This window comes from Oryzias melastigma, linkage group LG15 (assembly GCF_002922805.2).
Source record: "Oryzias melastigma strain HK-1 linkage group LG15, ASM292280v2, whole genome shotgun sequence".
NCBI lineage: Eukaryota > Metazoa > Chordata > Actinopteri > Beloniformes > Adrianichthyidae > Oryzias > Oryzias melastigma.
The window spans coordinates 13,836,391-13,854,536 of NC_050526.1; the positions used below are offsets into that span (position 1 = coordinate 13,836,391).

Below are 18,146 nucleotides of genomic sequence, written 5' to 3' on the forward strand. Positions count from 1 at the left end.
TCCTTCTGACTGTCGTGCACTCCACCATCCAGTCGTAACCTGGTCAGTTCACTTGTTAACCACTAGGGGCAAGACAGCCTTCAGTCACCCCAATGTACGATTGTGCAGATACTATTTTCTTAATAACATTAAATATGTTTGAAATCTGTTTTACATTTTTTTATATATTTTTTACAAACCTGAACTCAGGTAAAAAAAAAAAAAAAAAGGCATTTTTTTTAACTCAGTCGTCCCTGAAGGCGAGTTTCTCAATCACATCAGCTGTTTACAAAGATGCAGGAATGAAACCCCCACCAGCATAGTTTTTGATTAAAATTTAACACGAAGATTCAAAAAGTGTTTAGCTTTAAAGTTTTTGGTTTAAAACAATCATGATACATAATTCTGATAACCGTTGGATAAATCCTTGGAACTTTATATACTGTTGAGTGGAGCTTCGCCTATTTTTTAGACAATTTTGACATTGTTTTGTGCTCACCTTTTTTTTGATTGTGGATTTATGAACTTTTATTTAGTCTCTACATGTCTGATTTGTTTGCTATAAAACATACAAATAGTTTAATATCAACTGTTTTTACTAAAAAGTGACCACTCAGAATTAAGTTTTTTGGACAATTTCAGGTTCAGTGTGAAATGTAATCAAACACAAAGAAACTGGGATTGTACTAAAAAAAATGAATATCAATCTTTCCCACTAAAAACAGCTTTACAGATAAATTAATAGAGAAAATTGTAAAGTAGTAGAAAAAAAATCTCGAAAAGGCCCCGAACTATTAAGGCTGGAAACGGTCAGATTATAAGTGTAGAAAGTGAACATCTCCACACAGGTAAACCAAAACCCAAATGTGTCCAGTGTTGTCTTCACAAATCACACTTTACCCAAGAAGAATCACCAACGTGAACACAGTTCTGCTTTTAATTCTCCAGACAGCTTCGTTGACACACAGCAGATAAAAGAATGAGGACAAAACTAAACCTAATATAAAACGTCCTTGTTGCTCGGACCCCCCCACAGTTTCCAAAGTGCTTTTGGACACATCTCTCCTCAGAATAAGGCTGTTGGCTACAAATACCTGTCACACAATGCACTTGTGACCACAGAAGAACAACTTTGGTTTCTCCAGCACAGCTACACTGAATAGAGACAATTAAATATAGAACATTCACATGGAAACATGTCTTTACAGTTTGGAGATGAAGTTTTTTTTCTTGTGTATTACTTTTCTTTTTTTTTCTCTTTTGTACAACAAAATAGATCCTCTGGAAGGTCAACCTGCTTGGCTGGTGTCCTGTTAATCGTAATCGTCATACTCTGGATCCATGCTTTCTCCCTGGTAGTACGTCCCCTGTGCAGAGTAGGACCTCGTCTTCATAGAGCAGTTGGTGTCCATCAAGATAGCCTGAAATGACAAAATGGTATTGATGCCAGTTTCTGCTACAACATGAGAAAGAGATGCATCTTTTTCATGAGTGAAATACAATTTTAATGTGAAAAAATAATATTTGTTTTTTCTTTCTTCAGTTTCCTGAAAGCCTCGTGAACGCGGAATTATTTCCAATTATGAAAATACAAGTTCTCTCAGGTAGATGCCATAAAGAGTTGTAATCATTTCAACTTTGGGTTTACACATTTAGACACATTTGTTTAGAAATACATTAAATTTCTATAAGTTTTGAATATATTCATATTAATTTTATACAGTTCCAAAATTCTGTAAAATTCATTGGTGAAATAATGAAGAGATTTTTAACATCATAAAGTGTGAAGCTCCAACAATTGTTCTGCTTCTCCTGGAGGGCATTTTAGTTTGGCCACTAGGTGGCGATCGCGCTATAGCATTACACCTTATTCCAGAGGAAGAAGAAAGATTGAGAGAAAACCTGTTTTAGACCACAGATGGTTACTTTAAAAAATATTTCCTTAAAAGAGTTTGGAAAATTCATGCCTGTGAGTTTATAAAGATGTTCATTTAGTCAGAAATGTATGTTTAGGTCGACCGAGTGTTAGCATTAGCCGTCCTATAGGAAATTCCATTATATGTTAGCATCAAGCTAGCAGACTTTAGCATTATGTGTTAGATCAGTCTCTACTTTTATCGATCAATTATTAATCTATTAAACTAAGATCGATTCATTGATTCTATCAATGCAGCCCTAGTTTTAACCCTGTTTTTGTTTGTATTCATCAAACTGCATCTTATTTTGAAGGAATTTTTAGACTATTGATCTATACTGAATCAATTCCGGCTCAAAATAAATCAATTCTGATTCATTATGGGCCGGTTTGGGTTCATTCTGAGCAGGAAAAGAATTATTTTAAAGGCTACAGGAATAGTTATTGCAGAAATATTTTTTTTAGTAATTCCATTTCTTAAACATGAAAACTAATTAGTTTAAAAAAGCCAAAGAGCTTTATTTTTTTGTTTGTTTTGTTTTTTACTGAGTTTTAGCAAAAATATCAGCATCTAACAAAAAAAAATAGGATAAACTTTCCTAAAACAATGTCTTTTCCCCTTTTTAAAAAAGTTTTGCAATGTTTTCTTCACTGTAAACATATTTCTTAATCTGAACTACAAGTAAGGTCTTGTCAGTCAAGCCAAAATGAAGACATCTTTGTGTTTACATAAAGTCATGTTGTTCATGCTTATAGTAGATACGGAGCACTAAAACTTACAATTTTCTCCTCCTGTCCGGGTGGATTCCTGAGGAAGATGCAGAGAGGAGCAAATAAAATGTCCACTATTCCAATGATGGTCATCAGCCAGGGGAAGCCAATGTTCTCAGCTATGGATCCACCGATGGAGGGACCTGTACCGGAGAAGATAAGCAATCTGAAATCAATATGAAGCTGAAATCAAAAGAATCTGCAGCACACCTTTGTGCTGTGTGGGGGGCACAGCCCGATATTTGCTGTTATAGTAACGGCTTGCATGAGTGCTTTGGTCAGGGAGGGAGGATGTAAATCATTTCCAGACTGCATGAATCTGTTGCTAAAAATAGAATTTCACTTTTCTTTTCAACCCCGGAGAGTCCAAGAATAAATATTAAAAATAATATAAAATAATTAAATTAAAAGTAAAAATTTGTGGCCAAATTTGACCTGATGGGTTAAACAAGACTGCAGTGATGTAAAGGGAGACAAAAAGTCTTTGCTAATGTGGTTCAGTGAAAAGAACATTTTGCTAAACATTAATTGTTTTATACTGAATGTTTAACTTCTGTCCTTCAGTTTAATTTTATTTTCAATCCTTATAAACATATTTTAACCTGAATAATACTTCACTTAGTTAAAGAAAGAAAATTACATGAGTTTTAGACAAATAAATAAAATATGATGTAAAGAACAACTATTATAAATGGTAAACTGGTTTAAAATTTAAACATTGATGCAGCAAAATTGGTGTTTTGATTCTTTTGGAAACAAAATCTAACTTCAACTTTTTACTTGATTTTCTTTCATTCAGAATAATTGTATGCACTCCATACTTGGAAAAACTTCTCTGCATAAAGGAACATTAGGAATGACATGTAGAGTTAAGCATCGCGGTAACGTTCCCATCTACACGTTTCTGATAAAATCCTCAATAAACGACCGTCAGCAGACAATGAGGAGATGCACTGATTTCCACCAACAATATTCTTCCCAGCGGAGATTCATGAATTTCAATACGTTCCAACCACAATCATGTCTGTAGTTTTTCTCTCCTCATCACAGCTTATCAGAAATCTAACCTCAGGCTAGAAAGTAAACATGTTTACAGCGTGTTCCAAATTATTATGCAAATGATAGTTTTCTGTGATTTTTCTAAACACTTAATGCAAATGATAGTCAGCACATTTTCGAGTCACTAGCCAGAGTAGCCAAAGTATTAAATGCTGAAGATAAGAGTACTTTGTTTAAAAATAAAAACCTTTAAATGCACTGTTCCGCATCATTACAGAGTTCCATAACATTTGATGGATTCTAAAAAGCTGAAGTCGTTTGTTGAGTTTGCTGCATTAGAAGGTCATATTTACTGAAATCAAGATCTATTCCAATCCAAAACATCTTCATAGATCAAGTTACATTTGGGCATATTACCCTTTATTTTGTAGCAGCTTCACAGTTCTTGCCTCCATTGACATTTTTGGAGAGTTTCTGCTTGAATTTCTTTGCAGGATGTCAGAATATTCCCGGTGAGCTGCTGTTTGGACCATCTTTAAAGATTATTATTATTATTATTATTACTTTTTTTTTTTTTTTTTTTTTAAATCTGAAGTATGGGGTACAGATGCTCTAAACGCAATTTCGTTGTTTCTCTGTGATAATGACAATAAATAAATTGAATTGAATTGAATTCACTTGATGCTCCAAAGGTTTTCAGTAAAGATCAGGGAGGATGGGGGCCACACCATCAGTTTATCTCCTTTTATGTCCATAACAGTCTATGATGCAGAGGTATTCGTACATGAAGATGATTTTGTTACAGAAAGCACGGTTCTTCTTTTTGTACCACGGAAGAAAGTGCTCAGTCAGAAACTCCACAGAACTTTCAGAGGTCATTTCCACACCTTCAGGGACCCTAAAAAGCTCTCTCCCCATGATTCTGGCCCAAACGTTGACTCCACCACCTCAAGTCATAGTCTTGTCAGGACATGGTGGCCATCAAGGTTCCTGCACCTTGATGTTTGTGGGTCTCCACGTCCACCAGCAGCTTCAAATATGTGCTTCCTGCTTTGTGATGGTACTTTAGCAGCTGCTCTCTAAATCAGATGTATTTGTCTGGCAGAAAACTTCATCTTTCTGTCTTTATCTGCATCAACCCGTGTGTCTGAATCAGCCACAAATCTCTTAATAGTACGACGATCTTAATTCAGTTATTGAGAAATATCTACCTATATACATCATTGAGCTATTTCATGCTTTTCAGCAGCAAAGGTACATCTTCTTTCCCTTGTTGCTTTAAAATGTTGGTCAGCTTCACAATGTGGAACATCCTTCTTTATTAGTTTTTTTTATTGAACTCATCTGGAAAACTAATTACCACAGGTGTCTGAGATTAATTTCAGTGATCCAAAGAGCCTAAAGACATAAAATCATCCATGAGTTTAATTGCCTTATTAATAGATTGTATACATTTTTGGAATACGCCGTACACGGCGTCTTCCAGACAAAACTGGTGTAAAATAGGATTAAAATACTAGTGTTCATGGAATTTGTGTATCTCATGTTCACACTCCAAGCTCATTCTCTCATTTATTCATCTTCAGGATCTGCTCCCTGTTGGGGTCATGGGGTTGCTGAAGCCTATCCCAGCTACTGTTGAGCAGAACAGATCACCAGTCTGTTGCAGGGCCAGACACACTCACACATGCACATCTACTGACAATTTAGAGTCACTAATTAACCTATGAAGCATGTTTTTGGACTGTAGGAGGAAGCCAGAGAAAACTCGTGCATGCGTAAGGAGAACATGCAAAATCCACGTGGAAGGGTCCACGCTGACTCTGCGAGGTGAGGAACTAATCACTATAACACCGTGCAACCGTCTCACTGTCTCATAAGGAATAAAATGCCTGAACAATGAAACCTAATCCTAAAATATTCTAACTTAAACTGTTTAACAAGTTTCCTTTAAAATCCACGTTGTCTCTCATGTTAACACAATCTAAACTTCACAAAAGTTACCTCTATGACTCAGTGCAGTTAATTTATCTTATCAGACTCATTTGTGTCAAATATTGAAAATATATAGTTAAACATTAAGCTTTTCACTTAAAAAGGAAAACATAATTGTATGTTTTCAACTTGGAAACACAGAATTATAGTTAAAAACATAGCAGTACTAAATATTGATGCAAGTTTAAAACATTAAGCAGTATTGGTTTGAAAGTAAAATGTTTTGTTTGTTTGTTTCCTCTCACCTAAAGCAAACCCCATGCAGAAGGCCACGTCCGCGATGGCATACACGCTTCCATAAACAGAGATGTGCCGCAGGTCCACCAGGTAACCCATGATCGGCATCATGGAGGAGTCCACCATACCTGTAACACAAGACACGGCATGAACTGTCGCTCTGAATGAACTAGGATTTACAGACTTGATGCAGAAGAAGAGCATGAACATGTGATCACTCATATCTGAAGGTACAGACACTACTTGTTAGGAAAACTTAATGAGAGGAAATTAAACCAATTTACCAATGGCAAATCCAACACCGAAGTTTGGAAGAATCAGGCCATAGATGTCTTTGGCAAACGGGACCTGAGGAAGATTAACCATAGAATCAGTTCTATGTTCAAAGATGAAAGATTACTTAAAAGGATTATAAAATCACATGTGCTTACATTTCAACAAATATCTGCAACATTGCAGAATATTAAAAAAGGTTAAGCTTTAAGAACATTTAGTTCAGTTTTTTATATCAGGATTAGGTCAAGATGATGCCCCTGAAAGGCCTATCAGAAATAATGATCTGTCAGAGTGCATAAAAAGATCATTTAATATTTCAAAAGAGCAATATTCATCAAAGTCAGACTCCAGAATTTGAAAATCTCGTCCTAAAATGCGAAAGATCTTTAAGAGATTCCGAAAAAGTGGAGAAATCTCAAGTGTGCAGTCTGGAACCCTCTGGGAACCCAGCATCTCTCAATAGTGAGAACATGTTCATGACGTTCAATGATCCCGCAATTCCTCCAGAAGCAATCCTTCACAAAGGAGACTAAAGCTCTATCCTGCAGTAGAATCCATATTAGAACATAGTGTAGAAGCACCTTAATGTTCAAGTCCACCAAAACGTCTAAATGAGACGCTCCTATTGGTGATCACAGACATACTTTCTTCAGGTCTAAAGAAGAGGGAGAACTTCCAGCTTTAGCTCTAGAGCAGGCATGTCAAACATACGGCCCGCGGGCAGGACCCGGCCCATTGGATGATTTAATCCGGCCCGTCATAAATTTCTGAGTATGTAAAAAAAAGAAGCGAGTCACTAGCTCATTTCTATCAAAAGTTATGATTTTTTAAAATAAATACAAACCAAATGCTCCCTCCTGCCGCTAGAGGGCAGTAAATGTGTTAAAGAGCTCACGTCCAGCATGCGGCACTGACACGAGTTAGTACCAGAAAATAAACATTCGCAACGTGTCTCACAGCTGTGCGTCCGAAGGCACCGGATCGTCCAGATTTGGATAAATATAAAGACAACATAACAGATTTGCTGCGAGAGTTTGAGCGGATTTTTCAGGTTTTCAGTGAACTTGAGAACAAATTCGGCTTTTTTCGCTCGCCATTTACAGTGAAGCCTTCTGATGTGCCAGCTGACATTCAGCTTGAGTTTATTGACTTGCAGTGCGATTCCGCTAATGAAGGATAAATTTGCGTCCGTGGGATTGGATACGTTTTATCAGTATCTTGTGCCAGGTCGCCCCAAATTAACAGCCGTGGCTGCAAAGGTTCTCTCCATGTTTGGGACTACTTAAGTTTGTGAACAGGTGTTCTCTGTGATGAACAATAATAAAACAAAGCAGCGCTCAAGGTTAAGAAATGAACACTTGAATGACATTGTTAAATGTGCTGCTACTCAGGATTTGACACCTGATATCGACGCACTTGTAAAGGCAAAAAGATGCCAAGTTTTAGGAGCCAGCAGCAGCAAGTAGACTGCAGGAGTGCAGTGAGAGAGAGAAAAAAGTGTGATGACATGACATTTGTTTGCACTCATAGATACAAATCATTAAAAATAAGATTAATCTGGTTTCATATTAAAGACAATTAATATTTTGCAGTATATTCTCAGCTTCAGTAGGCCCAGCCTAGTAGTTTGAGCTGATGTAGTCTAATCTTATTGCCCATGCACTGCTAAAACTTTTATTTGGTATTTTTATTTATTATTATATATTTTTATTTATTATTATTTCAAAGCAGTATGATAATTAAGGCAAAACATTTTTTTTCATAGCTCCCACTTGAGTTTGTTTAGTGTGGTGAGTTGGTTCAGGTGTAAAACTGCATTCACTCAACTGTTAAAATAAACCAGTTGTTAACACATTCAATGCCAAACATGAAAATCATTTTTTTCTCCATTGTTTGTGAATAAATGTGTTGTGCTTAGAACAGATCCCTTGTCATCCGTGATTATAATATGTAGGGTAGGCTACAAATTTAGGCTGAATGATAAAGCATAGTACTGAAAAACAAAGCTAAATAGTTGGAGTTGACATTCTTTTACTGATCCGGCCCACCTGAGAACAGAAAGTCTGGATCCGGCCCCAGAGCCAAACTGAGTTTGACATGCCTGCTCTAGAGCAGGGGTCTGCAGCCTTTAACAGTACAGCTCTGAATCCACTGAGTGGTACCGTCCGGTATGTTTTCCAATATAAAATGTACCCATTAAACCGAACCGTACAATTTTTGGGCCTCGTTGGTTGTAGGTCCATAAAAAAATGGAACGGAACCTCCATTGTTGTTGTTGTTGACAGCAATGGAGGTCATCGCTTTTGCTGAAGTTGCACTACTATAGCACAAAGCTGCATCAGTCTACATTTCACATGTGCCATGAGGATCCAACTTTGAATGGAAACGCTCACCTGAATTGTCTGGATCATTCTGAACAGTACCACATCGTACCGCTCAGTGGAAACAACACAAACAGAATCACTCTGGTCTGTTTCTGACCAAAACCCAGCAGAAGCCACAAAGATCTGGCTCCAACCTTCAAAAAAACACTGAGCTAAATTTTTGGTTTTGTGACTATCAAGCTACTTTCACACCTCCCTCGGTAACATGGGTTCAAGCTACCACTTCTAATGAAAAGTCTATGTAGACATATGTGTATGTGCGTTTTTGGCTTCCGCATTCAAAACTCTTGTGTTCACACATAGCTATGCAAATTTCTACGACTGTTTTATGTCTCGGTGTACAAAATGTATGGTCATTGAATGTGTGTTGAAAGTTAAACCATGTCAAACTTTAATCAGAGACTCAAATTTGTTGTAATGTATGGGTAACATCCTTTTCATTTCAAGGAAGTCCCAACTGTATGAGAACTAATCATGGATGAGAAGTTAATATTTGCGGTTTGTGTCCAGCTGGAATTCTATGACTCCAAGTATTTTAAATATTAGAATAAAAAAAAGCTCTTCGATCTAGAGAAAAAAGAAATGTTCATGGTAGCTGAATCAGTAACCCTATCTCACTTTGTTGTGCACCGGAATATACGAAGATTTGCTTTAAACCTGATTAATAAGCAAATATTAGAGTAGATTACATCTTTAACCATCATTTGTGAGTTCTGGAGGACTAATGGAACATCTGATCCACTATATCAGGAGTGGTCTAAAAACCTTAACATGATTTATCTTACTTTATTAAAGCCCCACAACAATTAAATTTAGATTAAAATAAATCTTTTCGAAATACCCCCTATTTATTTAAAGAAGTATTTTTTTTTCCAAAGCCAGAATGGAGGATGAAAGGGCTCCATGTGGCAGCAGAGCTTCTGTTGTACAGAAACATCTGCTTCCCTCCAGACGAGCATCTCTAAACCAAATATATATTTAAAGACACTTTGTTAACTTATGAGGCAAAACTGGACGCAAATTCAACACCAGAACTCCCGATTCTCCAAACCTTGATTGGCCAGACATTTTTAAACTGCTTATAAAAGAGGAGATTATGGTAACTATGGTTACTACACCTTCTCTGGTTCATTTGGTCATGAAGAAAATGATCTAAAGATGTTTTGTTAATTTGCTCAATTTTTTTTCAATACTTTCCAGAGTTGGAGTGGTGGTTATGCAGAACATATTTTTACAACAATTAAAACCTGTTAAACTAGAATTTTCTATTCATTTAATTTGTCCTATAAAATGAGTTAGAACCCAGCCTGATATTGCACTTTCATACTTACACATATGACACTGAATCCAACCACGACCATCCCAATGAGAGCGCACAGCCATCTGCATGACACAAGAGTTACTGTCAGCAGATGAAAAGATCAACTTTGGTTCAAACAATGATAAAAGGGGGAAAAAAACCTTTTGTTTCACTTGTTTTGACCTTGAAAACCACTGACTGATGAACTAACATAATATTACATTTTTATTAAAATATTTTCAAACCCTTTCATGAAAAACATTTTTTTTAATATCAATTTTTGGTGATATAGATAGTATCAATTCTGAAACGTTCGATGATTCGTTACATTTTTGCTAAAAACTTAGTCTATGATTTAAAAAATATTAATCTAGTTTCAGGGAAAAAGTATTCACATTTTTCATATTTGATCCATACATTTTTAACATGGTGTAAATTCAAGTGTAAAACACATTTGCATTTTTTAAATACAGCAACTAGTCATTTAATAAAAGGAACAACAATAGATGAATGAGTCTCACTTTCCAGCCAAAACAGTTTTTAAGATTTGATGGAAGCAGCCATTTTGAAATGAGCAGGAGAAGCTCCACTACTGCCCCTAATGGAATGATTATGAACTACAACACAGAAGACATCAACCGAGTTCTATCCCAAAGAACGTTTGGATCATGTTCATGAAGTAGGGGTTTCAGAAATTTGTGTATTAATATGATATGAATGGTTACATTGGGTTCACTGTCTTCTCTTTCTCAAGTTTTAGACCTTAGGCTTCATAAAATGAAACCAAAATGTATTATTTTGTTGGTATTTATTGAAATATATTCTTGCTACTACGGTTACATTAATAACCCTCAAAACCAAAGATATCTGTGAAAAAAGATGCTGTCTGTATAACACGATAAATTTTCCTCACTTTTCTGTGGTATATTGCAGTTCATTTTTTGCGGTCTCACTGTTTATCTTTGTTGTTGTTTTGTTTTTTTTCAGTAACTTGTGTTCTGCACACATTTTTCTGTAAAGGTTTGAAATCTCACAATTTGAACAAGAGAGAAAATGAAAATGTTCATGTCTGTCTGAGAAAAGTGTATAAAGTGTGTAGTGAGGGATTTTACAACCATAAAACAGTAATTGTACACATGAAGGCAAAAACGTTACAGATTTTGTCCATTGTGGTTTGTCCTTTTGGTTTGCTTGAACTCTTTGCTCCTTTGCATTCACACTGAAAAGATCCACACCAGAGTTCATCTGCAAGTGAACCCAGACTGTTCTTGTCGGCTAAAATAAGAGAACCATCAAAAGAAACAAACTCTGGAGTAAGAAAGAGAACCAAGTCTACCATTGTAAGCAGAATGTTAATTTTTCATGACTAAATCAATGAACTTAGCTTACTCCCCACAACACTTGTTCCTTCAGGATGCAGCAGCTCTACAGCATTACATAAACGGAATTATAATCAAATTGAGTGAATTGGATTAAACTGGAATGTAATTAGAATAAACTGGGCAGTGTTGATTATTTTTTACTCCTCTCTGTAAAGTGCTCTGAGATGAGACTCTATAAATACACAGAACTGCATTTACAGCAAAGAAAAAAAGCCTACTTGTTCAATTCAAAACATGGTTATCATTGGAAACTGTTGCAGATGACTATGCCACCCGCAGAAGATCTATTTGTTTCAGGTTCACGCCGAAATCTTGGATAGCCCGTATCAGGAGGCCTCCAGTATCAGCAGCAGCACATTAAAAACACTGAAAACTCATATGCGGGAGCGGAAAGGCAGCAGATAAGGGTAATTTCCCTCCTTACCTCCCCATCTTGTGCGCCAGCGTGCCAAAGATGTTGGTTCCAATAAGGTAGGAGATGGACGCCGGCAAGAAGGCGACGCCTGGGCCACAAACAGACACACGGACACATGAGGGCACAAAGGTGTCGGCAGGATTTTCAAGATAAGCAGATCCATATCTGTGTCTCATCTGTGAGCTGCTGTACTTCTCACATTGTGTGTAATGAAGACTGCTTTCCACCTGCCAGCATCTGGCACCCTAATATCCTGTTCCCCTCCTATCCTTTTTATCTGACTGAGACTTCATATACAGCCGAGAGCAGATCTGAAATAATAAGAGTAAAGACTGCCGCAGCCTTTGTGTCTGCTTTTGTTGCATGTTTGTGAAATATTCTACAAACCACAGCTTGCAAAACACCCGTTTAGTTCCAATATAAAGGTTTTACTTTTAAAAAGCATTTAAAACAAACCCATCTTTTTTTTAATGCAGAAACAATGTGAAATCAAACACAAAAAGAGAGGAAACATTCAGTCATTTAATCCTAGAAGACTGGAAAAATAACTCAGTTTTAACTAAAATATTATTTTACCAGTATATTTTATCAATTAATTTATCAATGCTGCAATTTTTTTAAAGAAATGTTTACATTTTTGACATGGACTTTAGTGCATCCAAGAGACCTGCAGAAACATTCCAACACTCACGAAGACTTCTTTTTATATTCATTCATTTCTTTTATATTTTCTTTCTAAAGGCAACATTTCAGGAAAACAGATTAAAATTTGTTATCCAGTTGGTAACAAAATCACGATCTGACACTGTAAAACACTTTGGGTTTTAAAAAGATAGAAAACTATATCTTACTATTTTTGAAAGTCAGTTTTGTTACTTAAAGTTTCAACAGTTAAAGAATGTAGAAAAAAATCCAGGAAATCCCATTGTTTGATTTTTAAAGAATCTATTTGTGTAATAGTGCAATAATAATAATAAGTATTATTATTATAAGTATTTTGTCAAAAACAAAAGTTTGCCTCTATATTTTGTAATGAAATCCTGGTTGTCAATCACGGAGATCAAAGATTTCCTATTAATCTTTATCAGGTTTACGCAGTTGCTGCTGTTTTGGTCTAATCTTCCTCTTGTGTAATTCTGCGCTTTTTTCTCACCACTCTATAAGATCATCTGAACCCCACCAGATGAGATCTTTGATGGAGTTCCAGGTGAAGGTAGGCCCGGGCGATAAAACGATAACGATATATATCGCAATAGAACTTTTTACGACAGAGGATATAGTGATAGACTTTTATTTTGAAGGATCCGTAATTAACACTTGACAGTTGCTACTCTTTGGCGAGTAATAGAGTTAGTCGCCACCTTTTTTTTTTTATATTATGACTGAATTGAATCCACTATGTACTAGCAGTAGGTGTTACACAAAATATTCCAACCTGTGTCAGATATTTATTTTTTTATAAACTAGAACTAAACAGTTAAGTGGTCTATTTTATTTATTTATCTTTTGAAATTAAAAGTTTTTGCATGAATTTTCAGTTTACTTAACCTTTTCTTTGTTATCTAAAAAAAGTAGTTGCATGATTTTCAGGGCACATTTTATGTTGAAAGTATGATAGAAAATAAATATTTATATCTAAACAACCTGCAGATGATTACACGTTTCTTTTTTGAGCCACTGAGTGTTCAAACTTGACAAATATAGTTATTTGGTTTACATCGTGATATATATTGTTATCGCCTGATGTGAAAAAAAACTGTATTGTGATATAAAAAGAAGAAGGGAGATCGGCAGTGATCTTGTATTTCATCAATTTTCTAATAATTCCTCCAACAGTTTATCACTTCTCAAGCTGTTTGTTTATTGTAGATTAGTTCATGCCAGTCTGACAGGAAACATTGACCCATCAGCCTCAGACAGAATTCATCCTCTACTCTGAAATTCATGATCATTAAGTGTGTGTCCGATTTGTTCAAACAGAAACACAACGGGATGAAAATGATACTGAACTTGAGCAGCAAAAATATTTAAACACAGTGTGCTGCTCATCCATGTTAGTTCGTGTTTGTTGCTGCGTTGTGCGTGTTGTGTTTAGGGGCCGTGTTCTGTAAATACCTAGCTGCCACTTCCTGGCACACATCGTCTCCATCATCCAGATTGGCAGCGTCGGCTCCATCATGGCGATGGCCATGTTTCCAAAGCAAATGGCACCTGTGGATGAAGATTAGAGATAAGTGTTTGAGGGTCAATTATGTTCTTTTTTCGCTCCTTTGTCTGCATGTCATTTGCCCTGCCCAACTTCCTGCTCACAGGCACGAGCACAGCTCGCTCCTTTGTTACCACCTGCACGTGGTTGATGCAATTTCACGGCCGGAAACATCTGCAGTCCTCTACCTGTGAGGACCGGCCGCTGAAGTGTCTCTGACATGATTAGATTTAGTCTCCTTTGTAATCACAGACTGTAACAGAGCACTTTGTTTCTACCCATACAGGTGAGCCTCCCTCTGCCTGAACGCTGGAAACCAAGAACTTAAAATTAAAACACTAAGGTGATCGCCCCAAAAACTGGAGAAAAAATGTTGATACGACTTAGTTTTTTCCTCATGAAAGGATTTTTTATCAATTATGCAAACATTAAAATTTTCTCTGATGATTCTTTTCAACTGCAAGTAAGAAAGACAAAAAAACAGGATTTTATTTTGCCTTTTTACTCCACTTACTAAGACAGTCGCACAAATCTAAAGACTCAGATTTGAAAATTTTATTACTTAAATCTTGTTTGGAGACCCCAATGTAAAAACTTTGAGGATCGGTTGGGTTTTCCCAATAATTGTAAAAGTGCAGCTGTTACAAACGGACAGACAGCTGGTTCCACGTGCAGCAAGTTTATCAGTTCAGACGGGAACTAAGCACAGCTAAAAGTCCACAAAACTAGATCAGGGTCAGACAGGTAGAGGTCAATCACAAGGATGGGAGCATCCAAGAAGAGACTAGAGTTGTCAGGGTCCAGGTGAGGGTCAGTGCAGGCAGCAAGAGATAAAGCATGGTAAGAAACAGAAGATTGAGTCCAAATAGAAATGCTCAGTAGTGCAGGCAGGATGGCACAAACAATACTTCGCACTGAGTGAGGCTCTGTTCTCTGCTTAAGTGTCCTGTGGAGGATTGGCAATAAGAGTCAGTTAAGCAGCATCCAGGAACTGTGCGCTGGGGATGCTGGGAGATGAAGTGCATTCATTACTCTGGAGGCAGCTTCCACTAGTGAGTAGAGGGGGAGATAGAACTCTGACTCATGACAACAGCAGTACAGCAGTAGTAGTCAGACTTTCCTGATTGTCTGCTCCATGTCTCAAAATTTCTTTTCGCAGCTAAAGCCAACATTTTGCAGCATTGCCTCAGAAGTATTTTTTTTTTTTTATCTTTGGCATTAATGAAATAGTGTCAAAGAGAAGCTTTGACACAATTTTAAGGAGGTACGCTGTGTTTTAACATTGCTCTACTCACCATCATCAGGTACCTATATAGCCCACCATCATATCAGCCAGTCAATTGTTTGCCTTTGAATTCATGAATGGTACTTAGAAGGTACTGCAAGAATACCACCTGGTACTAAGATCATTTACTCCACCTGCCAGATGAGCAGAATGGCAGGGCAAGTTGAAAAGGTGCAGCACAGGAGCAACAGGACGTAATTTGCCAGCCTTCCGCCAATTTTTCCATTTTGAGCGTTGCTTTGGAATGTTCTGACTTCTAACTCTACATTCAGTGTGACATGTGACGCACATTCTTGAACACATTTATCCCATTGTGTTCACACTGGACAAGTAGGGAGGGGCTTCTTTCTTTTTGTTTTCTACTGTTTACTAGCAGATGTCCATGGCCACCTATAGTTGGAAGAGGCTTAATGAGAAATGTTGAAGTGATGCAGATCTCCTAGATCTTGCTCCAGGCTTTTTTCTTTCACAGCTCTATTCTGATATATGAATGACTTGGTGTCACTGAAATTATTGATTTCTCCTTCATGATCAATTTTCAAATGTTTGACACTTCCGAAAATTAAAAGGGACACCTACCAAATCTGAATCCCTGATTAGTCAGACTTCCACCTGGTTTAACTTCCAACGCGGGTTTTGTACATAGAGCTCGAAAACTGTTTTGGAAACTTTCGTAGCGACGCGTGAATGCAGGAGTTTTGAACACGAAAGCCTGTAACCTACGTTTACAAACGTTCCCATAGACTTTTCTTTGGAAGCGGTCTCTTGAATGCATGTTGCCGAGGGCGGTCATCTGTGGTTCAAGTTCATCCTAAGCATTCAATAGAGCCAAACCACCAAAAATTATGAACTTGTCCACGCACAAACAAATCTTTACTTTGATTACCAATATCTCTCCTTATTAAACTCATGTTTGTTTTCCTCTTAATGTCTAAGTCCTACTTACTTATGGGAGTCAGTTTCTGAAACCAGAGTTTTTTAGGGTTTGTTTTTTGCTGTTGTCATCTGGCTTTGACATGTTCTACGGACACATCACCACCCGCTCAGGTGACTTCCTTTCCAGCCAACAAAAATGATTCATCTGAAATATTTAGCCTCAGGTTGGGTGATTTGAAAATAGATTTTGCTTCCAAAAGTGACACAGAGAGAGCTTCTTTCTCAGCTCATTTTTTCTAGCATTCATGGTCCAACACACAGCACAGTCTGTTTTATAACCAGCAAATCAATGTTTGGATTTCTCTTTAGCTGATATGTCCAAATGATCAAAAACAAAACATGAGTCTATTTTTTTCCTCTGCTCCACCCCTCCACATTATTAAAAAGGCAATATCCCACAGATGCTTCAGCAGGCTGGACTCTGCTCACATCTGCTGTGAGATTGTTGTGTTATTGTCTTACCAGCTGCGATGAGAATGTAAGGATCCTTCATAAGCGTCAACAGAGGGGTTCCTTTCTGACTCTGGAAGAAAAGCAGTAAAACATTTTTTGGTACTTCAACAAAATCCCCAAGACAATCCACTGGACTGTAAAATAGAGACATGCCCGTGATCCCTTGAAGTCTCACTCTGATCATCTTTTGTAAAAGTGTTTCCAGTGGACTTTTAATTATGATTATGCCGTTTTTAGCATGTTCTAGGACTTAGTTTCTGCAGTAGTTCATTGAAATTTAACTGACTTGTGAACGGGACTGTTAGCATGGAGTAAGCCTGTGTTGAGGCTTCCCCAATTTCCCATCATCCCTTTGTTTACACATTCTCTCAGTAGCCAACCCCAAGCTAACATTGGTGGCGCAACGAAAATGGCGAGCTATCTAGCCTTATAGTTTTGATCCAGACTCCAGCTCAGAGGAGGAAAATAAAGACGTTCATGAATCTATTTTCTGCAACTGGGTGAATCAGAATGGAGCGGAGCAGGAAGCTTGTGGCATGCCAGTTTGAGTTTCTAAGCCTGTGTTGAGCTCTCAGGGCCTACTCTGTCTACAGTGGTGGTTTTGGTCCAGTTGTTCCACTCCGAGCACAGAGCCTATTCAGACTGAGGAATCTTCAAGCGAACCGGAGCTCCGTCCGATTGGAAAAGAACCGATACCACCTTGAAAGATGGGTCGGTAAGCACTTCCTGGTACCGGACCAGGGTCCGCTTGGGTGTATTAAGACTGAAAATTTGTTCTGGATTATCGGGGAAACCGAGCTCTAGTTCACTTTAAGCAAACCAAATGTGTCTGGTGTGAACCCACCCTTATCGTTCTTTACATACGTCCTTCATTATCAGCAAAATGCCTCCTTGGTAAAAACACCAAAAACATCATCTTTATCACAGTGGCTTTTTACAGCATGGTAAAACTATCCAAATGGATTTCACCACCAACAACTCATACCTACTGTGTACATTTGATTCCACAATACTAAACCTAAGACCCCTTACAGTACCCCCCTTGATGTTCGATACATATTCCAGTTTTAGTCCGAGCTTTTGTCGGGGCTCACAAACACTCACCTCGGGTTCCACTTTGGTGGGTTGCAGAACAATGAGCTGCAGAGCTGCCACAAACAAAAAAAAAAAGGTGAAGACATTTTTCACAAGTCTCAGTTAACATTAACAAAGCAAACAAAACAAATCTTATCAATAGTGATTGGTGGTATTCTCTCGGTTCTTTCTGCTTGGGTGTGTGGAAGAAAGACATAACTCTACCTCCATCAAACACAGCCAGGAAAGCCAAAATCAGGAAGGGAGCTGTTTTCCCGACAAAGTCATACATCACACTGCCGAATGGAGGTCCAACTGAGAAGGACATGCAAGACAGGGGGTCAATGCTGCGTCTTAGCTTTGACATGAAAATGGCATAAGGAGGCCTGCCATATAAAAGGATTAATGGTGCTTTCATATATATGACTCAAACTTCACACATACCCAACACTCCCAATGCAAGACCTCCCAAAGCAATTCCAATGGCATGACCCCTCTCCTCATCGTCCGTGTACACGCTGGCGAGCATCCCCATACCT

At 37.6% G+C, this 18,146-nt stretch overlaps 1 protein-coding gene across 1 annotated transcript in view; it reads right to left on the bottom strand.

Moving 5' to 3' along the window:
• Nucleotides 1–212: 212 nt before the first annotated feature.
• The window catches only part of slc18a2 (solute carrier family 18 member 2), a 32,620-nt gene continuing 14,686 nt past the window's right edge, over nt 213–18,146 (bottom strand). The window contains exons 6-16 of the mRNA XM_024297963.2: nt 18,052–18,144; nt 17,833–17,922; nt 17,638–17,681; nt 16,543–16,603; nt 13,769–13,864; nt 11,663–11,741; nt 9,888–9,939; nt 6,181–6,244; nt 5,905–6,024; nt 2,675–2,808; nt 213–1,400 (exon numbers count right to left, since the gene is read on the bottom strand). Of these exons, the coding sequence (XP_024153731.1) occupies nt 1,293–1,400; nt 2,675–2,808; nt 5,905–6,024; nt 6,181–6,244; nt 9,888–9,939; nt 11,663–11,741; nt 13,769–13,864; nt 16,543–16,603; nt 17,638–17,681; nt 17,833–17,922; nt 18,052–18,144 (941 nt within the window). The 3' untranslated portion in view covers nt 213–1,292. The remainder of the gene's footprint in view (nt 1,401–2,674; nt 2,809–5,904; nt 6,025–6,180; nt 6,245–9,887; nt 9,940–11,662; nt 11,742–13,768; nt 13,865–16,542; nt 16,604–17,637; nt 17,682–17,832; nt 17,923–18,051; nt 18,145–18,146) is intronic.